At 46.3% G+C, this 26,987-nt stretch overlaps 1 protein-coding gene across 2 annotated transcripts in view; it reads right to left on the bottom strand.

Annotated features, from left to right (window-relative positions):
• The window catches only part of GALNT17 (polypeptide N-acetylgalactosaminyltransferase 17), a 215,337-nt gene that overhangs the window by 8,804 nt on the left and 179,546 nt on the right, over positions 1-26,987 (bottom strand). For both annotated transcript variants that reach the window (XM_075771688.1, XM_075771689.1), the window contains 3 exons: positions 10,568-10,753; positions 6,969-7,106; positions 5,617-5,712 (listed from right to left, as the gene is read on the bottom strand). In XM_075771688.1, the coding sequence (XP_075627803.1) occupies positions 5,617-5,712; positions 6,969-7,106; positions 10,568-10,753 (420 nt within the window). The remainder of the gene's footprint in view (positions 1-5,616; positions 5,713-6,968; positions 7,107-10,567; positions 10,754-26,987) is intronic.

The raw sequence follows: 26,987 nt of genomic DNA, 5'->3' as shown, positions 1-26,987 counted from the left end.
CGTTTAAAAGTGGTTAGTACTGATGAGGTCTTAAACCACTTACTCAGTGTAAATGGCCCAAAGCCACCTCCCCGGGGAGAACCACAGCCAAATGCACAGCCTCTCACACCCCCCCCGCCACGTAAAACTGCCGCTTGCAAAGCCCCCCACCTTCAGGTACCGCTTTGGGGGGCTGCTTTGCCCCGGGGGCACACGCAGCCCCTGCTGACACCGGCAGAGCGGAGACGTGCCCGCTGCATCGCTCGGGCTGATCTCCCACCGGCGAGCTTGCACCACCAATACATCTTCTTTGATTATTGTTTCTGGCTGGCTGCATCTCAGGGATGGGAGAAAGTTAATTAGATGTCTTAGCACCTGGGAAATAAAAGCCTTGATGACCTTCATTGACTCTATTGGAAAATAATTTAGGGTTGTTTAGCTTCCTTTCTGCACCGAGCAGATCATCAATTAGCCACCATAAGTAAAGCGTACAGTATTTTCTTTTTAAGACAATTTAATCTGATGTGCTATTTTGTCACCCTTGATACTGCTGTGTCCCGGATGATCTCAGTATTGATGGTTTTGTCCTGAAGTTCTGATGCTTAAATGGGCAAAACATATTTTATCCTATAATTAAATGAAATGTTCTGCAGGGTGAACATTATCTTAAGTTTTATAGTATTATAGTGCTTTCTATCACCTTAATATATCACCATAGTTCTGTCACTCCAATGAGGTATTGCTATATTATTAGTGTAATACATCATTACGGCAAGGTGTTTTCATGATGTGTCGCTTAAAAGATGAAGCCATCAGGAAGAAAAAAAAATCCACGAGCAGGCTCAATATAATTACAGGATAAAAGGATACTTCATCATGAAATCTGATAATGATTTAACCTGGAAGTGAATGAAAGCAGGGAGAACGGAAAGCTAAAGGGAAAACAAGAGAAAACCCCAAAATTTCCCCCACTGATAGATGCTACAACAATCCATCGCATTGAGCTGCATCCCTCTGAATGCTACACGCTTAGCTTACGCCGACAAGCAGTCATCAGTAGAGAGGGCAGAAACTCAAGATCTAATGCAAGCTGCCCTGCCTTGAACGGGACAAACCTCTCCCCGCAGAGGTCGTTCCCCCTCTCTCTGAGCTGGGCTGCTCATCTACAGATACGCAGCAGCCACCGCGGATGGTAGCACGGTCTGGGGATGGACTTAGGAAAGTGAGGACTTCCAACGAAACCCCAACGTTACCCGGCGTGGCAGGGAACAGAACCTGCGACACCACTGTCCTTGCATCATCAAAATGCCAGCAGGGAGCCTACACCGTACCCTCGCCCGCTGCAGCTGAGGAACCTGCTCTTTAATTGTGAAATGCATTTAAATGTGTTTCAGCATCAAAGAGAGAAGCGGAGATTTTAGGAGATCACGTGAACATTGCGTGTGCTTTCGGTGCTGAACAACTCAAAAGGAATTGCAACTCTTTGTGTTTTTATATATATATACACACACACACAAAAACCCAAGCGTGCTATCTGACCAAAGTGTTTACAGTACTTCTAATTATATTCCCAGCAATAAATTACAACACGCAGCCCATTAATTAAACAGTAGTAGTGAAAGACCAATTTCTTTTGTGCAGTGCTCGTGCTTCTGCAAAAGGCTAATTTCAAAGCTTCTGCACTCACTGATAGCTACTTTTAAAAAGCATTTTCAAGGAGTTAAAGTAATTGTATGTATCACGAAACAGAAGAACTGCCAAGAACTGGCTCTCAGCTGGAGAGGGAAGGGACAATGTGGAGGTGGAAGACCAGGAAGAAAAATCTGTGCTGAGCTTGTGCGACAGGCGAGCTGAAGGGAGGCAGCAGCGCTGCAAGGTTCGACTCCAGAACATCAGGTAGGAAAAGAAAACATCGTTAAGTTTATCACAAAAACAGCTGAGGAAAAAATAAATAACCTGCTTTTAGCCATTCATCTTAAATCCCAGGGTTAGCAGACAATGTCACGCTAATTGAGTTTCTCATACTATAATGCACTTAGAGGTTTCAGTTTCCATCCAGAAAGTCCAAAAGGCAGTTTGTGCCATTTAAGAAAAAAAAATATTGTATGCATTTTCAGCAACGGCTAGGTTATATTTAGCAGTGACTCTGTCAGGCACAGCTGACTGATCTTTGTGTAAAGGCAAGCATAAACCAAAGTGAGATTTGTCTCTACCCCGAAGGACTCCCACGGCCAGTTCCCAGGCTCAGGTGGCTCCTGAATCCTGCAGTTCGGGCTCAGAGGAGCTTTGGGATTGTTTCGTCCTGGAGAGCCTGGAGAGCCCAGGCTGACCTTACTGTGAGAACAGGCTCTTCACGCCTTCCCATCACTCAAACTATACATTTTTTAAGCTGAAAAGGAACCTCCTTGAGCATGCTGGACCCCCAGACAGTCACGAAGGCTGCCACAGCTGCAGTGTCCTGCAGCTCTACATCCCCACTCGCTCCATCTCAGTCTTCAATTCACCCTCATGCCAGTGAGGAGAAGAATTAAGAGAGACATATTTAAGTCATATTTGAAGCCTGTGATAGAACAGAGAACTGACACCCCGTCTTGCTAAGCCTTGATTAATGCTCCAGGTTTTCAGCCAGATTTGATGAGCTACTCATTAAGATGTGACAAAAAAAATCAGATCTTATCTCAGGAAAGCTACCAGGAATGGGATCGCATGTTCCCACACCCTAGGGAATGGCTACAAGATTTTGCTGTGAACTCTAGTGTTTCCCACCTGAGAAGCAGCAGTTGAGCAACTCACTCCCTCCTAAAGACCTCCTCCCATGTATGGGCTGCACAAGAGCTGTGAAGGTGCTACACCGACATTATCTGTCGTGCCCAATGGATTAAAGAAGGTTCTGTTTTCAAGACCGCGTTTACACACCTCTGGTATTCACAAAGGTATTCAATATTTGGGTATTCAAGAAAAGACACCCAAATACAAGATGTGCTACACCCCATCATGGGCTAGAACGCAGCTGGAGCCAGCAAACCAGTCGGAGCAGCTTCTGTTTCAACTGGAAAGCTCTGATGCTTAAATTGGAAATCTGCTTAATAAAAAAATGACCCCAAATACGCTGGAAAACCCGCCTGTCTGGTGGGGCCCTTTTCTTCCTCTCCCGGCTCTCCTTTCTGATTCATGGGAGGAATTTTCACAGGCAGGGTTTTATTATGCAAATACCTGCAGGCACTTAATGGGATGGTCTTTATTATGTAATATTTCACAGTTTTGGTCTTAATGAATGGAACCACAGTGCTTTCTTCTCTTACTATTATGAAGGAACCAGAAGTTTCTCCTCTCCATATTTGCACGGAGATCCCTGTGACCCTGGAGCAGAGGTGCAGGGCTGGCTTACAGAGCTCTTGGGAGCAGGAATTCAACCACTGGTGTTGAGGATTTCTATGTAATTTATGCAACTCTGGGTTGAGATGAAGGTTTGATACAGTAACTTCCCTTTGATAGTACACTGCCATATCACCCGTGGTGCTTCATCACAGCAGTGTGCTGTCACACAGTAATTTCGGCAGGACTTAGCTGCTCACAACGCTTTAGACTGCCCATCCAGCAGTTCTCAGCCTAAACCCCACGTCATCTGCCAGCACAGATAGCTGTGCTGTGGGGTTATGATGTTAAAATAAGCTGTTGGAAGGCATGGTCAATGCCAGAGTAACAAACATCATGATGCCAAGAGAGACAATGGTGGAATGACACGCCAGGGCTGCCTCACTGGGGGTGAGGGAAGCCCACACAGCACAGTGACCAGAATACATACAACATCCCTAAAACATCCCTAAAACATGCAAAGACAGATTGTTGTCCTGCAACTAAAAAGAAATCTCTGTCTACACCTTAAACGTACCTAACTCAGCATCTGGGCACAGCTGGGATGGGATTGTCTCACCTAACCTCACCCAAAGCAATGTTAAGCTTCCAGTGTAAGACTCGTCCTCTAGCAATGGAGAGTGACCGGCAGGACCTACCCCACCATGCAAGGTGCCATGGGTCTTCTCCTGTGGCATATCTTGCCTTCTTTTGAAAGAATGTGGATGATGGCTTCAGCCTAGAAACTTGGTGTTCAGACAGCTTTTAGGTACCGTTTTGCCCCAATTTCTAAGCAGATCAGTAGGCGCAGCCCCTTCGGTACAAAGGTGGTTGGTCCAGAGAAGGTACCAGGGAAATACTTCCGAGTCTGGGGATGAGCACGGCCTTTCCAACAAAGAGAAATGATAGGCAACAGAAGAAACAGCCTTGTCACAGAGGAGTTTATCCCTGTTTCCACCCGCCGCCACTACACGCCACGCCAGCACAGTGACGGTAGAGCCCATCATCTGTAACCTCCTGTCCTCAGCTACATTTCCAACACAGATAGCCACGGCATGCACATGGGCAATGTAAACAACAGCAGGAGGTTGAAGTCACACACGTGTGTCAAACCCCAACGATGATCAACCTCACAGAAGAACAAGTGCTGCTACTCCGTGGCTTTAAGGAGGTCTGGCATTGTTTTGGCAACGAAGAAAAACCTCAAAATCACACCATAATTCTGGAAAATTCATGAGATGGCCATTCTGCCTCCAGACCTAAAAGGAAAATTCTTGTATTTTCTCCCTAAAGATTGTAGAGAAGGACATCGTGCTAAGGATTTTGCATGAAGAGATGATGACCACCAGGCATGCAGAAAGAAAAACACGAAGGAAATCACAGGATTTAGCTAGAATACTGAAGTGTGGATATGAGCAGAGATAAGAGAAAAACAGACAGAAAAAGTTAGCAGGAGAGTGGGTAAATTATCCCTGGAGCCTGCAGATCCTGAAAGTCCAGCTTAGACTCTGCCACTGGTTTCACAGATGCCAGCAGTAGCAGAGCTGGCGTTGTACCCCGGGTTGTTCCAACACTATGGGGATCAAACCAGCAGCGTTCCCGTGCTGCTTTCTTCTTCTTAAAACACAATGAGAAATAAAAATACAGATGAGGCTGAATTAGTTCATCATCACTAACTTTCAGTATTTGCCACATTCACTAATCCTCTGAAAGATATGAGATCTAGAGTGATTCTTGGAATGACGATTTTTAATCTAGAATAATCTTAAAATTAGGATAAGAAGCTTTTGGGTTGCTCCAAAACTTTTGGAGAAGCAAAAGGAGTGCTAGAAAATAATGCTATGGTAAATCCCAGCCAAGCTGAAATGGCTAATTATCATCCCGTTAAAAAAGCACTGTTTGTTTTCTTTACCCAGTTGGTATGTTTTTACTCTGCTGGGTGAAAGAAAAAGGAAATGTCTTAAAATGCTCTGCTTGTGTATGCTCCGCTCACCGGCTATTTGCTTTCAGCATTATTTACCCTCATCTGGAAGATTTTTTCAAATTATGCTTTTACTTGCAGCACTGGTGTGATTATGATAATCCAGAAAATAGCTACTCTTAGGAGTAGCTGGGAAAAGGCACCTTCATATCTGAGGTGTTTTTAACAAGAAGCTGGGCCTTATGCGTTTAAGAGAAGCCGACAGACACGTTGCACATCCACACTCTGTCCTCTGTCCATCCAGCCTCTGCCGGGTACCACCTGCTCCCGGCACGCGTGGTCCCATCAGCGTAACTCCTCACCTGCGGTCCCCAGCCGTGGCACGGGTACAGGATTGCTGTGTGGTTCTCCTGCGGGCCCTGGTCAAGGCAGACGTCTTTTGCCTTGTTGTTTCGAAGCTGTAAGAAATAAAAAGTGCAGAGTTATACGGCCCCGTCTCTTCGGAGATAAGCAATAAACTGATGTGCAGCAATGTCTGCAGCGTCTCTTGCTATGGGGAGAATATACGGTGCTATATCCCTGGGCATAATCAGGCAGAGAAAGGTTTAGTGTGCCATATGTTTTCTTTAAATACAGGGCCTAATGATGACTGCTTTTATATAATAATCACCATTCAAAGGAGCCAACTTCCTAGAACACAGTTTTCTTTGTATTTGGTCATGTGTGGTGGTAACAAACATATTTTTAGACTGCTGTCACCACGTTGCCAGGAGCCTGAAATCAATGCAGAATCGCTCGTATTTCATTGAAATCTCAACATGCTCGACAAGGCGGGGAATGAAGTCCAGCTAGCACAAGGAGCCCCTTCGGACCGTTGCAGGGATGCAGGAGGGGACACAGGGATGGCAAACCAGCTGTCAGGTACTGGAGGACACGCTCCGGAGGGGAGTACCGAAGCACTGGGTTCATGCTGCAAAGCCCGACGGGTGCTGAACCCCAGCCACCCGGTCTGCTAAGGCAGAGCCGGCCCCTCTCCCATCTCCCCATGCAGGGCAACAGCAATAATGCCTTCGAAAAGAACTGCTTTTGGGGAGGTTTTAGCTTGAAGGCATTAAGTAACTTTGATAATAAATCTTTCTTAAAATTAATGCCCATCTGGGGTGCTCGGGCTGTGCTTCAAGAAGCCTTCTCAAACTGCCACCATTCCATGAGACCTACTGCAACAGAGTATTATTATTTCCCATAAATGCCGGGTTTTATATTCCCAGTACAGTCTCAAAGCCAGCAGAGATTGAATTAAGTCTCCTTACTTTATCTCGTCCTTAAGCTGTTGTGACAACGCACTGTATCCTACAGAGACCTTGTAAGGAATTAGGCTGAGTTTAAGTCAAAGGGTTTTATAAGACGACTATGTATTAAAAATATACATACAGTTGCTTAATCCATGGAGTCAATGGGTAATATAGATAATTTTCTGTCAATTCTGTAAATGAGGTATTAAAATATTTTACTGTATGTGGTCTCCAAGATCAGAAATAAATCCCAAAATAGGTTTTCAGAAGAAACTGTGAACAGATTTATACAAATTTATATAATTATACACAAATAGATGGTTTTGATTCACATTCCTCTCCTTTGAGGCTATTTCTCATCAGAGACTCACCGGCTGTAGATATTACCAGTCTGATCTAAGGGACTGCTCAGCCTTAATTACCTCGCCATAAGCGACGGTGTTGTTGTATCTTCTCATTTCCGGATAAACATGGTCCAGGTACCACTGGAAATTTTTACACTTCAGGCTCTTCCTTAAAGCTTTTCTCTCAGAAACATCCCCAATGTCAATACCTGGATTCTGAAAAATAAAGACACAGCACATCACTGAACGGTTACTCTTAAAAAAGATTAAAGATGAGCGTATTTCACTGATGTTTGATATCACTTCCAAGCCGCCTTGGAACTGCCAATGGCTGAGTAACTCCACGCAGAGGCCAGGCAGGGAATTCTGGCACATGTGTCCAAGCTGAAGTCATCCTCGCAGAAGTCCGAAGGAAGACTTGGGTTTCACAGCCACAGCGAGGAGGAGACGTGTACTTCTCTCACAGGCATCCTTGCAACAGCCACCAGACTGATGCTGGACACCTTTTGGTCCTGGGAGGTAGTTTAGAAAAGAGAACCCAAATGGAGAAGAAAAGAGTCTGGAGGAAATAGGAGCAGCGCAGTGTAACAGAAGTGACTCTTCCCACTGACTGCCCTGGGCTTTGGATCCATCTGAGAAAGACTGAATCTGTTAACGGGCACAGTGACAAAGTATTTTTAAAAGATCTCACCTCCCGGTTAGGTACTGATGTACAGGACTTCTAGAAGAGCTCAACAGCAAAGGTACATCGGGATTTGTGCTGACTCCTGGAAATGCAAACCCCTGCCTGTGCTCTGAGCACCAAAACCCTTCCCCTTACACACCAAGGCTGTGTGACCCTCCCAAGAGGCAAGGCGCAGGACAGCATGGTTAAAAGGTATGAAATAAGGGGGGAAAAGAAAAGAAGAAAAAAGAGAAAGGTTTAAGATTCACATATAATAGAGGCAGATAGCTAAGAATAAAGGATAAAAATTATAGAAGAAGAGAGGTTGAGGCTGAACCTCGGAAAAACCTCTTGACAATTTGGACAATTATGCGCTGAAATAGTCTCCCTGGAGACATAGAGGAACCCCACTGCTCGAGACGATTTAAACGCAGACAAAGTGACGATAGCTGTTCCCAGAGGAAAAATCCTACAGGAGCTGGGAGCAGGGGCTGAAGACAGCTGCCCCCCTTTCACCTTTTATTCCATTACAGAATTTGGGGAACTAATGCAGCAGCCAGGTGAAGGAAACCAAAGGCACAGTGCAGCCCCTTTTCCTCCTTCCTACAGGTGTCTGGGCTTCTACTCTGGTTTAGCTCCTGCTCTTGTCTTTTGCAGCAACCATTAAATACAGCTGGGAAAGCAATTTTCCATTACAACGCTTGTAATGATCTTCTAATGAATTATTCACTCTGCTTTAGAGAAGACACCATTTTAATGCACGACTGGTAGCTCATAGGTAAAAATAAAGATGATTCAGTGTAGCCAGGTAAGACAGGCTGAAATCTGAGTGGGTGAGATGGGATGCAGAGCAAAGCAGGACCACAAACCAGGCAGCACCTGAAACATTCAGTGCATGAGGTTTGGCTGGGTTTTGAATGTAGCGGCATCGCAAAAAAATTCCGTGTATATCCATAACCCCCTGCACAACACCACCTGTCGAACAAGGCTTCTCTAAAATTAAATCTCGATTTTACTGGTATGATCTACATAAAAATCCCAAATTGTTTTTAGGGTAACCCAAACCTGTGTCCCCAGACCCACTCCTGGTGCCGATTCGTGTGATGCTGCCTTCTCCGAGCTGTACAGAACCCGCGGCTTCATGCCGAATTTTCCTCCCTTTTTGCCATGCTCTAAAGTTGTTCCTGAGCAGAAGCACGGCGCCTCACATCTAAAAAGGAATCAGCCCAGGGACCGGGGCTGAACCCGCGGTAATTCATGATCCCTGCCCATGGGTGTTTGGATCTTGCAACCTATTTTGAAGTGACACCTGAAATCACTCAGTCCTCCAGGCAACTCTCTGCCTCTCCGAATGGTTGGAGCAGTGTCGTCACAGCCAGTGCCCTCCTGCAGCTCGCTGGGTAAACAGCATTTCTTTCCACCCCTATTCATCTGTTTCTCAATAACAAACCAACCCAGGACTCTCCACCACCCCCAGGACGACAAACCGGCAGCACCGGCAGCTCATCGACCCTTCCCAGGTCCCTGTTGTTCTCCAATGCAGTACCGAGTTGTGACCACCGTGGCTCCAAACGCCAGTAACTCTCCCCAGATGGGACCTTTCCTCAGAAAGCAGCAGCAGCAGCTGGTGTTTTCACATATGCCAAAATGTGCCGCCGCACAGCGCTGCCAGCCGGGGATGCTGCCACAGCGGGATCAGGACCACGGCAGCTCTTTGCAGGGGTCTGGTCGGCAAGGATTGAATATTTCGTGTTTATTTTTAGCACCAAAGGGCGGCTGTAAATATCTCCTCACACAGGATGTGGCTACTCACGGCAATGGTTTTTCCTCACACTTCAGCAGTGCAACCCAGCGCTCGTCCCAATGTACACTGCAAGTGTGTGCGGGGGGCTCTGCAGGGCACCCCGAATCCATGTCCCACCCATCACTGGAGAGCACCGCAGCCTCCCCCTCCCCACCACTCCTTCTCCTCTTCTGGCAGGACCAGAGGCAGGGGACTGGGGGGACTGGGGGGGCTGGGCCAGCCGGGGGTGCTCCAGGCAGCGATCGGAGCCGGGAGGCTGGAGGTGCTCTTGGGTTTCATGAGTAGACATAACCTGCAGAGAGACGAGAGCTCAAGCAGCAGCCTTGGACCTACTTAAAAGTCCTCCTGGACCCTATAGAGCTTTATGTAGGAGTGCAGGGAATCACCTAGAGGTCCACGTGCAAGATGTGTCCCCTGGGCATGGTCAGCCTGTCTTGCTGGTGGGAGCCCATGGTCTTCCAAAGATGCACTATGCTGCCACACAGCAGAATTTACATGAAAAATAAAGTGTCAGATCTAAGCAAATCTAACCGTTTCTGAACAGAAATAAATATAACCACCAAAGCTCTTTAAAGAGAGTGGGTTTGGTGCATTGGCATGTGGTGCTGCTGGCAAGGGATCTCCTTGTGTGAGCCACCAACCTCAAATCCTTTATCTCTGACAATGGTTTCTCAATGCTGACGGCTTTAACTTCCCCAATGCTGGGAAAACAAACGGCCCAGGCACCTGGACCACATGCCATCTGCAGTGAGCTCTGGGCAGCGACAGCATCTGTGAGCTCGGAAACCTGAGCTGGGCTGCACGTACCATGGACCTGCCCGAGCCGCGGGAAAAAACCTCATGCACTAACGATGCTGATATTCATCATCTTCTGCCAACCGACTTTACAGACAGACTCCATCTGTAGAGCAGTGTAATGACATAAACTCATGCTGTGTAAACACCTCAACGGGGAGATAAACACTACAATACAGGTTTAATTTTTAGAAACGAAAATAAAAAGGCTGATGCGAACCCTAGGAATTCCTCCAAAGTCTGCAGGTTTTGCAGCACCTCTGTCAAAGCTGAGGGAGCTCTGCTGACTTCCACAGCTGGGGATGTAACCCGGGGTATTTAAGGCTCTCCTTCATCCAGGGGCACTAAATGCTCTATAATTCAAATTTTTAACCCAATAAAGTGAAAACTTAGGATAGGGTGCAACGGCCGTACCTCCAGTGGCAGGTTCCACGCGATGTAGACGTGTGATTTGTAGTCGTCCATCCACACCTCGGCCACCCGCAGGGCGTTGCGCTTGGTGTAGAAACCGATGTTGTTGTTGTAGGGCTTCTTCTTGCGCTCGATGTGGGCAACCCTGGAGCAGGGCAGGACCTCCATGCTGCCGCCGCACAGCCACACCTGCAACAACCGCACCGCACTGTCAGCACGAGGCTCTGCCGTGATGCAAAAGGTCCATGGATAAATTAAAAGAGAAAGAAGTGGTGGGGTTTGAGTTTTCTATAATATCCCGGCAAGCTCAGAGCATCATGTCATCCAGGTGGGAAGTGGAAACCCGTGGCCAGGTTTGGCCTTTGCTCAATGGTGAGACACACAGGGAGAACTTAACCCGTGCCCAGAGAAAACACGTGTCGACTTTAGAAGGAACAGGTCTATATCCAGCACGTGGTATTACTGCATTGTAGTATGGAGTGCTGAGTTTACAGTGATGTTGCTACTAAATAAAAAGGATTAGCGACTGGAATAGTTGAAACAATTGTAAGATCCCCTCCTGCAGAAGGGATGACTCAGTGAAACATATGGCCAGGACAGATTTCTCCTACTTGAAAACATTTGTTCATTATTTTTCTTTCACATGCTGTTTAAAATTCCCTTAAATCACAGTTTACAAGTTAATAAAATTTTTGAGATCTTCCTTTTATCACACGGAAAGGGAATTCACAGAAAGACTTGCCATACCTGAGTTCTTCCCTCCCTGTTTGTCTTCACCAAGAAGTTATTTATCTTAAATTAAAGACGCATATCCAGGACGCCAGGCACCGGGCAATCGTTACAAACACATATGCCAAACAGGCCTAATAATCCCAGTTCCGCATATTTTGCAGTCTGCTTCGCATTACCATTTTGCACAGTTGTTATAACACCCATCGTTTCTGGGATCTCTTCCAGGCTCACCACCTTTTATCCCATCTGCGTTCCCTAAATTTTACCAACCCTGCTCAATCCGCTCTCCCGGCACCACGAGGAGCCTCCTGGCCGTATCAGCTGCACGGTTTAATCTCAAAGCAGTGGGTTTAGCACACCCAGTGTGTGGCACGGGCACGTCCCAAGCCCAGGCGACACGGGCAAACGACAGTACAGCAGGGAGACGTCATCCCTTGGGGTAATCTCGTGCTGTTCTCGCTTGGATTGCTGCAGAGTATGGGAGCCCACATCAAAAAATCAGAGCCCCGTTTATCAGCTAGTGCATAAACATGTAGCAAAAAAATCCCACCTTACTCCTGTTCCGCCATTTGACCGTTCTGAACACTTTGAAATACAATTTCCAGAGCGAATTCAGAGTTGATCTCTGAGACGAGGGACGTGCCCATCCCTCCTACCCAGCCTCAACCATGCTCACCTCTGGTTGCCAAACTCCACAAGGTCTGCTCGGAGCTCTGCAACAGGTCACAGGCTGGCAAAGCAAATTAGAAGTGAACAAGGTTGTTCTAAAGAAAAAAATACATATTTTTGAAGGAATATTCCCAAGGCAATAGCATGATAGAAACTGTCTGTGTTTCTTCCCTGCTCAGTTCTTTAGTTTCTCAATGTCTTGGTGAAACAGGAGCATCGAGCTCTGCCCTTGGGTGCTCCCAAAGCTGCTGGGTTCAACCACAACGCTGAATAAAACTGCCAGTCCTGGAAGATCCCCAGGAAGATCTTTTGCAGTTTTGGGGATTTGTTTGTCCTGATTTGAGGGTTTGTCCTGATTTGAGATCAGAATAATTATTTTTAAAATGTAAAAAAGGTGACATAATTAAAAAGTCATTTTCCAGCAAGCTTGCCTCTAGCAGTAAAGGTGCAATACCGTCTTTCCATGCTTTAGTTCATTAATTCACATGGCTTTATGCTAGACAGCTTTCCTAGATTTCTGGAATATCTGTAGAAACTATCTTGAAATGCATACATTGCAATAAGCTGAGAGAGAAAGAGTGTTGGGTGATGTGCAAAGGGCATTGGTTATTCACATATACACAAGCCGGTTCCAGAGAGACCAATAAAAAATTAATTCGAAAAGGTACTTACGCAAGGAAAGGCCATACTTCTATCTATCTCCTAAATAAGGCCTAAATTGTCATTATAAATAAAAAAATCTGTTTTTACAAGGCATTTATAACCATTTTTGTTGTCAACACCGGGAGCAAAGAGAACTGTTACACGGGAAACACCAAGTGACACCTGGCGTCGCTGTCCTCAGTGTACAGAGGAGTAAACCATGGCCCCGGGAAGACGTTGCTTGTTCCTGTGGCCTGGCAAGGACCTTCTGTTCCTGCTGACATCCAAACCCGTACATGAACAGGTCCACAGGTGACAGCACAGGGACTGTGATCCAGGAGACATCCTCCATGGCCATGAAGCACTGAGGTGTGTTTGCCCTACAAGCTCAGCACGATGCTTTATCCGTGCAACAACCATGACTGTGGAGTGGCGAACAGCTCCGAGAAAGGTCCCAGACTTTGTCCTCTTGGCACCAGCATGAGATGAGCTAGAAGACACCTCAACCAAAAGGTCTCAGTAGACTCTCCATCCTCCAGCAAGGCTGGAAGTGATCGCCTCACTGATGTCCTGATGTATCTGATGCATCTTGACCACTCGTGACCACGTGCCGCAGGCAAAGGCCACGCTCAGTCGTGCACACACGCGCAGAGGCAGCCGCCTCCGCTGAGTTCACTGGCACTTATGTTCCATCCTGCAGCAACTCCACCCCTGTGGCACTCCGACCCTGAGGCCAGAAGGTGCTTTGGGAACCTTCATTTCTGTCCCTATTGAGCAGCTATTTGTCCCAGCAAAGACCCTTAACAAATAGATTACCTTCCTGTGAAGCAGATTTTCCGTGTTAATAGCAAATAAACCTACAATCGCTTAAGATACTCTACTGCAACTAAAACCTTTAACAGGACGATCAGTCCAGCATGCTGTTTCTGCCAATTCCTTGAAGAATTACCTCTCAGTAGACGAGTAATCAAGAGCCAGCACAACATTAAGACCAATCAGAAAAATAAGGTATAGTCAAATTAATTCATATTTAGCCTATTTAACAAGGCAGAGTCTTTTATATTGCTTCCTACCGAGGATGAAATCATGATCACTTCATTTTATAAAACATGCACGGATGGCATGTAAAGCCATGTTTAAAGACTCAAGATAGAGTATGTAATACAGCAGGTTAAATATGATGAGCAAGTCTCAAGTTTCTCCCTTGTTTTCTGACATTCAAATTTCAACACGACTATTAGCTTGCCATTCATCCGCCTGTGAAGAGATGCAGAATTAAAAATAGAAGCATTCCCCTCCAGTAAATGACGGTGACTCAATAACTTCTCCATCAGTCTACACACAGGAGTAATCAAACATAAGGAAAGATGCTTGGATTTATAAATAACCAGTTAACACTAAATTCTAGTGAAGAAATCCCAGAGAAACAAACAGAAAACAAATCCATCACCCAGAGATCTTTGATGTGTTTTTCAGCAAGCTTGTGGGTAATATGCTTGCAATTCTTTTCCAAGAAAATCTCTCTGTCCTAAGAATTCAGTATGGAAAAGCAGAGATTCCTCTCAAGCAGTGAAATGTCCGAGTACAGCTGAAGCTCCATCGGCCATCTGCTTTCTAGAAGCTGTTCCACGTGTAGGAGGCAAAGGTTAGCAGGAGACTTCATCGCCACGCTCCAGTGATGGGGCAACCCAGCTTCACTTTCTAATCACCCTTCAGAAGCACGAAGGTGTCGTGGGTGTGAGAAAGTGTTTGTGAAAACGGGGAGCAGATTCGGTGTGATGCAATACGGCAGGAGAGCTTCAAGGCACGTCTCTTGTCCACGTGTACCTCCCAGCCAAGACACCAGCATCTCCTCTGCCATCAGCCTTCAGGCCTCCAGTTGCAAAATCAAAGTAGTTTTTACAGTGCTCTTGTAGAGCACTCTATGTGTCTTCATTCCTTGGAGACGTCCTTCATTCAGCTAGCACACGAGTAACCGCAGTGTTTGGGAGCATCCTAGGAAACAGCGGTGACCAGGCCTGTCAGACGGGACTGCGAGCAAGGTGTGGGAGGAGACACCCTGTCCTTTGCGCACGTAATAGAGACAGCGAAAAAACCCAGTTTCGCTTTACCAGCTCATTGCAGCAGCCACAGAAACAATTTTCCAAGTGTTAAGCAGTTAAGAACAATTACTGTCCATGATCCTCTTTGCCCTCACAAATATGCTACAGCTATCAATTTGCTTTGCTTCTGTCTGCCCGAGCCACCAATTAGTCCCAAGGAGCATTGTTTAAACAAAAGGGCTTTTGGCACTCTGCCTCATGTCAAAGGAGCCGGCCAGGCAGAAAAGGGTGACCCAGGGGAGATCTACCACCCAGGAGGCTGCCAAAAGCCCATCCCATGCCACGCTGGGCTTGGGGCATGGTCCAAGTTGAGCTCCACAGTCAAGCAGGGCTAGAAATATGTGTTGGAGTGGTTGGCCGAGCTCATGCCTTGAGGCTGGCGGTGCTGGTGCTATTAGTGCTCTACAGGTCTGGTTTGCCTGGGGGGAGCAACCCAGAAGACGTGTTTGGATACCACGTGGGGCAAGCAGGAGGACGCTGCTGAGCACTGGGGGCTGCTGCCTTGTCCCACCCCATCCTTTCTGGCAGGTCAGAGCTGTCTTCTCCACCGTGTGCTGTCCCCCTCCGCTCACCCCGTGGAGGTGCACCCTCAGGGGTCCCTCCCTTGGGTGCAGGGTGAAGTCCAGCCAGCACCCGCTGAGCAGCAAAGGACACACAGGGGAAGGCATGGCTGCAGCTCTAGCAGTAGAATGGGTGAAAAAAATTAACTTTGAAAACAGACGTTTAATGCATATATATTAATAAAACCTTGTTCTCCTCTCCAGCCTTCTGCAACCAGTCTTTGCTATGCCATGGTGCCCCCACTGGCAGGGAAGCAGAAGATAAAATTATAACTTAAGGAGAATATTTTCATCAGAAAATACTGACGCAGGGGCTGCTTCCCCTGGGATGGCAGAATAACTTGTATGTCCCGCTTCTCTTCACATGGCTGCAAGCCGTACAAGGGAATTCGGGCTCGCCATCTGTTCCTTGCACAAAGAAAGCCAACATCAGAAAAAATAGAGAAGGACTTCTGCAAGATCAGGGGCAAAATTGGGGCTGGCCCCTTGCTCCCTTCCAACCCACGGGGTGCCGGGACGATGCCCTGCCCCAGCCCAGCACCTTCTCCTCTCATCCATCAGCATCTCCAGATGAAAAACCATACTATTGCTGGGCTGCTGCCTTACATAGTGCTGTGCTTCCTCCTCATCCCTGGGATATTGTTAATAATAATAACAATAATAATAATAATTTAAAAAAATAAGAAGGAACAGGACTACCTTGGGTCCTGGACGCGGAGTTCTGGCTGGAGCTCAGTGTGACAGCCACGATGAACACTGACAGCTCCCATTAAAGGATCCTGACTTCCGTTGCTTATAACTTTGCAAAATCTAACTATTCAGACTGAAATATATCCTAAACCAGCTCGAGCCCGCCTGCAGTTAATGCAAAGAGACATTGTGTCTAATGGTGTCAAGATGAGTCTGCGAGGTAAACTTTTAATCTCTGAATGTATTGTGACAGAAGGAAATGGGGGGGTGAGGGGGAACCCGCTTCTAACTTTCATTACACCAACTCCAGGCTTTTTCAGCTGATAACTTCATTTCTAAGGTGATTAGCAAAACTGTGCCTTAATTAGCAATAGATTTCCCATTTAACAGCTTTGCCTTATCTTCACCCCCCTCCTTTCTTTTAAAAGTAACTTCCTAAGTTAAGGGAAAAACACAATTACCCAGGGCAGCTAAAATAATAAGGAATGTATCAGAACAAAGACCTAAATAATAAAACTAAGAAACAGCAAAAACGGCAAAGAAATAATCATTTCTCCACATGCTCCCTTGCATAGTTCTGAGAGACAGTATCTCTCCAAATTACTCCTTTTTTCAGAAGAAACACCACATACGGATACATTTCCAGCTACGTATATGAAGCAGTTTCTATCCTTTCTGTTCCCGCTTTGGCCGTGCTCCATCCCACGTCCCCGCAGGACGCAGCTCTTGCTGCCACCTCCTGCTCCCCAAGATGCCGGGTCAGGAACGGGCTGAAGAAGCCGCTTCCCCAAACCTCTGTAATCCCTCGCGCCCAAAGCACGGCCGCCGCTGCTCTTCGGCGCCCTGCGACACGGGGACGAGCCTCGAGCGGGCAATGCCGACGCGGGGCAGGGCAGCCCAAGACAAAGACCTCACCCCCAGGCAGTGACGGGTTGTGCAAGGAGAGGTAAAGATGCCACGGTTTCGGAGTAACCACCTCTTACACTTAAAATCCTTCTTGAGAAGAGAGGTAATGCAGTACCCGCTTGTTATTTAGAGGTAGTGTGTCAGTCCTGCCTGCTCTGGAAAGCCTTACGGTTTGGTACTTACACGTGTAACTTAGCAGTAGTGCCTTTATTCCCCGGGCACCAGGCTTGTGTAACACCGCGCTGAGACACACCAAGCAGGAAGCCTGTTAAATCCAAATTTTGGCAAATAAACACCTCCACTTGGTTAGCTGATGGCTGTTTATGGGTGACATTCAGAAGTCGCATACCCCTCACACACAGCAAGCTGGATAATATTTTATATTTTTATATATACATGTTATATCCTATATCATCATTGAAGTGCTCCGTCGAGCTATTGTGAATGCCACTGTCTCATGTAACAATCACAGCAAGTACTTCAGTAGAAATGTTGAGCTGAATTACATGAAGGTGAGTTAAGAAACCACATATAGAGGGGAAAAGAAAAAAAAAAAAAAAGGAAAATCAGCTCTCTTCAGGAACTTTTTACTTCCACCACAGTGGAATACAGTATTCATGATCTCTGCAGGGGGGCACCAGCTCTCCTTGAAGAGGATTGCTTTTTAATTTGGATATGTGGATTTCTACAGATCACATCAAGGGAGGACTGGTGGCATGAGAATTTATACAAAAGCAGTGAATGTACCACCTTAGAGGGCGTTTTGCTACAGATCCAGAAACCGCGTGGTGTTGTATCTACAGCCAAGACCAACAACCAGACCAACTGGATGGTGACACATTTCTACAAGGAGAAACATTTCTGCAAGGAGGGACAAACCCTCCGGTTACGTCGGCCTCAGGAGAAGGCAACGCCATGTGGGTAGGGACAAGGTCTGCTCTGATGGACCCAACAAAGACCCTCCTCTTGCTGGAAATCTTGACACAACTTTGTCCTGATCAACTAATAAATTACCTTGGAAATCTCTGTGAAGAAGTTAGAGTCAGCATCCTGCAGCTGAAAGGAATGGGAAAAGGAATTTTGTTGCTAAACCTGTAGATTTGTTTTCTCTCTCATGAGGCCACAGAAACCCTTTCCGAGAGGATCAGGGCAAAGCAGCCAGATCAGGTATGGTATTCACATCAAAAGATGATTTTTGAACAGATGTGTCCTAACCTGACCATCTCAGACCTTTTCCATTCAAGCAGAGAATGGAAGCGGGAGGAGAGGGCAATACTACACTTAGAACAATAAATGCTTTTTCTTTTTTGGCATTCCTTCTCTCACATTTTATCCTCATGGATGATACCACTTTGGACAGGTTCCTGCCTATGTTGTGCCAGGCCAACAACAGAAATGCCCAGACTGTCCAGTGTCCAAATGTCTTACCTTTCCTGCTGAGACTACTAAATTCATTCCTTTTCTAACGGCCACTTAAAAATGGCAAATAAGAGTGGAACTCAGGTGCACAATTCACTCCACAAATCCTAACCTACAGCAATACCGGGTAATAGCCACAGTCTTCATCCTCTTAACTCGGCGAGGAACATAAATAGTTTAACATTTGACATATTGGAGATGTTAGAATAAAGCAAGCTTCACGTCAATGCAAAGCAGTGATTTCTCCGTGCTGTCACAGTTCAAGGAGAATGATGCACACCGCAATTGTGTTTGCTCAAACTGGAGGCTTTTCCAATGAAAAATTTATGCTGTGCTTTTCCAACAAATGCAACACAACCTGTTCGAAATAGTGCATCGTTCCTGGCTACAATAGGTATTGATTTGACTTTATCACCAGATAAGATACATAAGAATGGGCTTGGTGGGAAGCTACATTTAAAAGACTCCAATCACAAAGCGCAGCACGGGGAGGATTAGCTGTAATGACAAGTGTCCGCATCCTCTTGGCTCGGAAAAACTGCTGAAAAGAAACATTTCGCTTCTCATTGCACCGGGACTGACATTTTAATTGCTGCAAAATTAAGCTATAGCAATCAGAGTGACTGTAGCTTTGTCATTTTACTGCTTCCAAAAGTTTGGTTTTTTTTTTTTAAAAAAAGAGGAAAAGAGTATTTTTAAATCCACATCTCACAAACACTTGGTGAAACCGGGGAGATGCTCTCACACTTGAATTCCCAGCCGTGGCTGGAGCAGGAGCCAAATCTGTATCACCAGGTCCCATAGGGCTGAGTCCCACATTCCTGCAGAGCGCAACGCTCCAGAGACACGCTCAAGTGGTTTGCAACCATCGTGGTATAAATCTGGGTCTCTCCTAATAAGTTTAGTACTAAAATTCCTCAGTACACTGATGGTATCTGATCAGCCTTGGCAGCATGACAAGGACCTGATTATGTTGTAATAGCATAATGCAAAGATTATTACAGACTCATAAAAGACAAGTGCCTCAAAAACAGCATCAACAATACCTGTAAGCCCTTTCAGGAGAAGAAGAACATGCTGGGCTTTATACGCTCGTAGTACAGAAATTACCAGCAGGCTTTGACCCTGAAGTACTTGGAGATTGCTCTTTTTTTTTTTTTTTTATTGCCAGTAATGTACCAAAAGCATCTTGATCTCATTTTCCTATTACCATTTCTGTCAAAGCTGTAAAAATAACATAGCGTAAATAGTTCAACACAATTTTGATCTATTTTTCATGCAAAAAAGCCTTTAGAGAAAATTATCCATAGACTGTTCTGCAGACTAACACGATTCCACGTGGGGAGTGGCAGGAGGAGGGGGGAAGGTGCCATGCATCATTTTAACCATAAGAGGCAGTTCTGAAACAGAATTATTTATGCAGAGAGAGGCAGGCGCGTGATAGAGCAGCTCCTGAGCTGACAGCACCCCAGCTCCACCGAGCTCTTTCCAGTCCTCATAACTCCAGCACATCACGACTGCGGCTTTTGTGATCTGTAATTATAGATACCCTCTCATCAGACGCTGATGGGGAAGGTACTGGAAGGAAGCCGAGCTCTCCGTAGATGTTCATAGATGGATAGGACTGAATGTGACTCAGCCTACCCTCTCTGCAGAAAACTGCTCAAGTAACTGATCAAAACGAGCAGCTAATGAGTTTAAAACAGGAGCACGCAAATATAGAGGAGGAAACGTATGCAGTCCCTACGTGTGTCTGTTATTTGGCGTGGGTGCTTACGAGTACGTACAGGCATGTACACGCACGAGGTATTTCACGCCTCAAAGCCAGACAGACAATGTTCCCTAAGCTCTCCGATGTTTTTGCCACAGTCTTTCTCATTCATTGTGCTTGGAAAGGATTCTGAACAACAGTGCTGAAACAAACTGTCGGGTTTATCTAAGGCTCTCTACCTTAGTCTTAGATCTTGTTCTAAACCTGCTTCCTTGGTCCTGCCAAAACCAGGAGCGATGCTGGTTTGCCACGGACACCCGGCTGTCGCTTCAGTAACGAGCTATGGGCAGGTCGGGCAGGGCGAGCAAAATGTGGAGCCCGGCTGTCGCCCGGCCCTTGTTTCAGAGAAGAAAACGTATCTGTCCGTGTTACGGACGTAAGTCATCCTCGTCCGCGGGCTGCCACGTGCTGCTGCCCCACGCGCTCTCCCTCCCAGCACCAAGTCTGCTACAGACGGACTTCATGAGTGCAAGTGTGAAATGTTAAACCAAGGTCCAAACCAGATGGTTAGAGACCAGGGCAGGTCTGTCATATTTTTGCCATTCACTCTGCCATCTGCTTATTTTCTCTGGCAGCGTTAAAATCCCCTCTTCAGCGGAGCTGTCTTGTACTTTGAAATAATGAATACTTTGCAACTCAAAGCAAGTATGAAAGTTTAAAGCCTGAGCAACTGCTGTGGCTCTGAAGCTATCATCAGCAAACCCACTGAAAACTGATTGTCACAACCAGCCGTCAACCTCCACGGAAAAACCATGTTAAAATTCTGGTACATGTGCAGGTAAAGCATTGTGCAAAGACTCTCTAAGATTAATAACCTACTAACAGCTGCTCATCTCAACATGGTAGGCACCATCATCTGTTGAACATCACTCCTTCAAGTCTGGCCAACTCCTTAAACATTTCCTGTCGGGACAGAACAGCTGCTGAGCTAGAGCTGATTTTGAATTTGGAAGCCCTGTCTTTGGAGGCAGTGTTTAGGGTGATAACTGTGGCACAGCTGCTTGATCTATCCACGAAACACTCCAAGACCATCGAATTACCATGGTGGCCATCCATCTGGACTCTCTCTTTCATCTTCAAAAGTTTCCAGAGCAAGCAGCCAGAGCTTGTACTCACCATTAGATGTTGGCTTCATAAAGACCACAGCATTCCCTTGATGTAGACATACTTTGGGTGCATGGACACTGACTTCAGAGGACTTGAACTTGCTCACAGCAGCCAGGAATTCAACCCTTCAGCTAGCACACAAAAGCAACAGCCCAGAGGACCGAGGCTGCGCAGTGAGTGGGGACAGATTTGGAAGGGATGGAAGCAAAAATGTGTCTGATGCAAAATGTTTTTTTTTTTCCTCCTGTTATTCACAGCACTGGTTAAAAACAGGGCTGCATTCCCATTTCTATTAATAACAGTATTAATACTGCTTCTGTACAATCTAATCTAGATCAAAGCCTTGTTTGGATATGAAGTCCTGACCGCACTGAGATGAGCAGCACAACTCCCGTTGTCTTTCCCAGAGCCAGGATTTCAGGCTCTCTCTTTAACCAGCACCAGCACCAGCTTTTTGTCAAATGCAGAAAGGATTCGCGCGGTTTTGATGAAGGCTGTTGTGGACACATCTGCATGCCCGGGTGTTACATCCTCCATGTTACAATGGGCCTTGTGTTGGTGGCATGAAAAAGGTAAATGTATCTTGGTCAATTCACACTCTCCCCTATCTACAGTGAACTTGCACGTTTGGATTATTTATAATTAAAGAATCACAGAGTACCTTAAGAGAATACTCCAGATCTGCTGGCAAATCTGCTTGCATTGGCTTTCCCTAAACTAATTCAACAAAACCCAAAGAAGACAGAACATATTTATTGTTTAGGGTGACCCAACCCACTGGAAGAAGAGCACCTTTGGTCACAGCTCCATTAGGAGATCTGAGATGACATTAATGTCCAGAGGAGCAGCAGTAACCCTTCCCCAGCACCCACATCTGCCTCTGCCTACCTCCAACAGGGCATCAGTGATGCTCATGTATCCTACCACTACAGTGGGAAAGTGTCCTTCAAGGCTGCCCAGAAAGCATCTTGCTTCACATTAAGTCCTCTTATAACCCACATTGCAAATTGCTCCTTAGATCCGTGGCATCAAACTACCAGGGTAGAGATCAAAGAGGTTTTGAAATCCTACCTCTGCCACCTGCAGACTCCATTAGCTTGTTAGAGCTGGCACCCCATTCCCAAGGAGCACGTTTCAATGCTCCTCTGCTCCCGAACGCCCAGGCAGAAAGCATCTCCTTCACTTCGTCCTGCTTACCTTGGGGTGTGGTCACAGCATGGACACCACTTTGCAGAGCATCACAACGAATGATTTTTCATGCAGCAAACGCCGGCTGGCTGTTGTGCTTGTTATATTGTACATCTTCAGTGCAATCTAACAGCAGCGAGACCCAAATGAAGCAGGAGCTCTGTGCTGTCCTCATCTTTCCCCGAAGGGACAGCTAGGAGCATCTTCACGATGGCACGGTGTCTGGCCGCTGCCCTGAACGCTGGATGAAGGTTAAGCTACGCACACAACATTGCTGTAAATCAATCCAACGTAAGGCTCCACTTGATGGATCCATGTGGGAGCTTTACGTAGAAGATAAAACACACTGACACATAACCACTTTGGCGTTTAGGTACTTGTTTGTGCTTATGGAAACCCTGAAATATCCCTAATTCCTTATTTTTCCCCTGCAGCTATATATATATATATATATGCAGTATGTAGTCCTAGCAGTACCTTGGGGAGCAGAGGCACAGCCCCTCCGCCCCTCCAGTGCCAGCTGGCTGGGTGCGTGGCTGTGAGCGCCCCAGGGCTGCCCTCCTCTGGGCACCTGACGGCGAGCTCTATTTCTGTAACTGTGACCAGGAAACCAAGCCTTCCCCATGCTCATCTCCTGCAGCCAGGATGCACAACAGGAGCATCCAGCACTGGGACCACGAGCGGTTGTGGAGCCTCTGTTCTTTATCCTCGACTGGACAAGTTCCGGGGAAAGCTGATCTGATCTTGAAGCTTGGCCATCTTTGTGCTGAAGTGGACTGCAGCCCTCCAAAAGTCCCCGCCAGCCTGAATTATTCTACAATTCCTGTGCAGAGATGCTTAAGACAGATGTTCGGAGGTCACAGTGAGGACACCACTGGGCTAGGGTAGAGAAAGCGTGAAATACTGTCTTGGTTCTTCCACGAGCATCCTGACAAGTTATTTCTGTGCTATCTGCCTTTGTTCTCTCCATTTACAACTTGTGTAGTCTAACTGAGATACAATCACAGGAGGATAGAGGCCACAACACATGCGGATTGTTCCTAGTGCCACGGCGGTCTAACCTCAGCTGGGGCCCGGCCAAGATCCTGGAATATAAGGAATGATCTTGTACAGTAGGACTCTGAGGGATATTTTAAACTTAAATGTCTACCATGGTGTTTTTCAGACGTTTCTAATCTCTGAGTCCTGTGAAATTCTCCAGTTGAGCAGACCCCTTCAGAAACTTCTCCAAGTTAGATTACAGTACAGCATATACAAAGGGTTTTTTTCTTACTCTCTTCACAGATGATGTAAAATAATTCCTGGACAGCCAGTGTCCACAGGTACCAGACTGAAAACCCGGTCTGAGCTGTTTTCTAGGTTCCTTAGAGCATGGAGGAGATGGGACCATCAATTGTGTGATTCTACTAGACTAGACAGCTAAACACAAGTGAGATGGATCCAGGTATATATTCCCTTTTGTCCACGTAGCAAATAGCACACAGGGACCTGAACTGCAGCTGGGGTCTGTAAGAACAACAGGTTGCTGGTCAAGGAAGACATGGTTAGGAGTCTTTTGAAGGTCAGTCTCTACTTCTACTAATCAAAGCTCTTCAATAAAGTTGTAACAGAGAAGCTGAATCAGGAGAAGAGAGTTGGACAACACAGGCGTATCGCCAAGTGTTGAAGGATAAACCTTATGGAATTCTGACGTGCAGTAAAAGTGCTGTTTTTCTGAACAGTCAAATCTCTCAAGTGAATTAAACTGCTGGAAGCTGGTGAGAACAGTCATTTCCCAAATGCTCTACAGCTCAGCTGCAGGAGCTTCATCTGAAGTCTTTGGATCAAAGCAAGGCAAACCACCTCTGAACGGGTCATGGACTCAGTTCGTTGATTTATTTAGAAAGTTTAGGAACTAATATTATTTATTTTGCATGAAATGTGCAGAACAGAGATAGTGGTAAAAACATACACTAACACTTTCATGTCTTCAATCTGACAGGATGCTGTTTATTCATTTGATACTACTGTGGCTACCACACTTCTGTGCTTCCCCTCGTCCTCTTATGTATAAAAGTCTCACTAAATATTTAACAGATTTTAAGAATTTCAATCCTAAATCCACAAATGCATAGTCATTGTTTAAGATCACCTAATATCCATTTACTTCTATTTTTATATTACATCCTTTTTAAAAATCACTAACCAATTTACTTCTCAAAAAAAAAAGAAAAACCCAACAAAAAACAAAAGAAAGGCCCTGCAGATTAATGATGCCCTCAATCCCTGCAAAAGGTACTGCAAGCCTGGTTAGCGGCGCTATGTTTCCCTCAGCACAGGCCAATTTCAAGATTGCATTTTAACAACAGGAGCACAGTCCTCATCTGTTCTTCCCTGACTCTTCTTGTCCTTGATTTGCCAATTAGAAATAACTGCGGTGGCAGCGATACAATCCCACAACGCTGGTTTCAGGCAGATTGTCACCTGACTAGCTATTAGACAGCCATAAGAAGAGCTCACAAGGAAATTTGTTTTTCCCAATGAAGCATGTTGATAAAAACAATGAATGTTTTTATTTATTTATATGTATACACACTCATGAACTCAGATATTTTACTCTAACACGAAGAAACCAATTACCATTCCCTGTAACTGAGAGCCTCAAAAAGCCCCAAGAAGTATGAAAATGGTGATTATATTCTAATCAGATATTTCCAGGAAGAATATTTCTACTTTTTCAGCCGAAGCCTGGAACAGCACACAAAACAGATTCTCACTGTAGAAATTTGTCTTTAAGTCAAAATCGCTGTTTTCCAAGTCTGCCAAAATTGGGCTGCGCTTTTGGCTACCCCACGTGGTGGCATCCGCCTCCCCCATGCATTCCCTCGCAGTCCGCACCGCTCTGGCTGTGCACATCTCGGAAGCGTTATGAATGCCCAGAGCACCGGGCATTCGAAAAGCCCGTGCCGGGCATCCTGCGAAGGCTGAAGGCAGCACGGGGAGGACCGCGCACATCTGATGAGACAGACAGCCAGCAACCACGAGGCCATGCAGTCTGACTGCACGTTTTCTCCCTTTTCCTATTTGATTGACTCCAGGCATCCTTATCAACTGGACTGTCCCACGACCGCAGGCTCCCATGGCCTCCCAGTGGGAAAATCCCATCTTCTGCACAGTGCTCTGCAGGGCGACATTCCTCATCTGCGCTGTGGGAAGGTTACGACACAAGCTGGCTTTGTTCACGCACTGAGGCTGGCCTCCACAATGGTGTCCACGGATGAGAATGAAGAACGGGGCAAGCACATGGTGACACCTGCGCCCAGGTCCTTCCCAGCTTCAGGCACTCTGTGACTTAAGACCTCCCTGAGAAAGAGGTGGAGTCTTTGTGTTCCATAACCCTCTGCAGAAAATGGACAAACAGGAGCCAGCGTGGTGTGGGTGCAGCTGGGATGGTACAGTATGACCTACACCATCACAGGGCTGTCCTGTTGTGTTTGGCCATGCTCTGCCTCTACAATGAAGCAATTCAGCAGAAGAGGACTTCCCGGGCTGGACTTTGGTGGCATCAACACCCAGAGGCAACAAGCACTTTGTTTTGGACCACGACAGAAACCCAGCAAAAGCACTGCTGCTTCTCAAGTACTCATTTCAGCTCCCAGCAAGGGGACAATAAGGTAGTCTTCCACCATCGGAAATTAACAGCCTGTATTACTCATGCTACGTTGTGGGGACAAAACAGTTTTTTCCACCAGATAGCATGCCCTCAAAAATCAGCAAGTTTAAGGTTCTTCATGATGCTGTCCACCCATTTGGCCAAGTTCCTGGTACAACTCTGCTTAGATACACATCTAAGTCAGGCCAAGGCACCACAGCTTCTGAGATGGCCCTGGTCCATGGAGGGGACGTTCCTGTTGAATATGACATTCCGTATTTCCATATGTTGAAAGTCACCTGTTACAACGTGCTGGCACAGCAGGGATGGGACGGGCAACGGGACCTGTTGTGCAGGGCCTTCTGGTGGCTCATGGACTTTTGCGAGGCACTGGTGAAGGACAAGAGCAAGTCCCAGAAGAGCCCACGCCCAGGTGGGACGGGTGGGTGCTTTTATAGCAGCGCTCTCACCAACATACTCAAGATGCGGTATCTGGAAAAAGGCTGTGCTGTGCAAACCGCAATTGCTGTCCTTCAGCAGGAGCGCAGAAGGATGAAAGACATCACCCGTTAACAGTAAACAACTAACGAGGCCAGACTGTTCTCAGTTATTTTGGTCTGAGAGACTGAAAAGATGGGTGCTCCTGATGTAACTGTCACCGAGCTAATTTATTCTGCCACATTTTCCGCCATGTATATGAAGTATTTCCCAAGCCATTTATCTAAATGAAGTGTCACGCACGTACAAACAAGTAAGCTTACGGTGGTTACCCGGCCACGTTCCAAATTCTGCCTCGTCTAAAGAAGAGATTCATCTTGCTTTGGAGCCCACTTCAAGCTTTACTCCTGCCTTTTCCAAGCACTCACAGTCACTTACACATCTTGAGCTGGCTTTCATTAAACTGAGATTAAAAGGACCTTCTCCACAGACAAAATCATAAAATGGAAAATGTCTCATTTCAGCTTTTGCCTCCAAATACGAGGCTTGCCATTCAAGGGCGCACCAG

The sequence above is a fragment of the Balearica regulorum genome, chromosome 19, assembly GCF_011004875.1.
Source record: "Balearica regulorum gibbericeps isolate bBalReg1 chromosome 19, bBalReg1.pri, whole genome shotgun sequence".
In the NCBI taxonomy this organism is placed as follows: Eukaryota; Metazoa; Chordata; class Aves; order Gruiformes; family Gruidae; genus Balearica; species Balearica regulorum.
The sequence above is the reverse complement of the archived record's forward strand: the minus strand, read 5'-3'. Positions and strand labels throughout refer to the sequence as shown.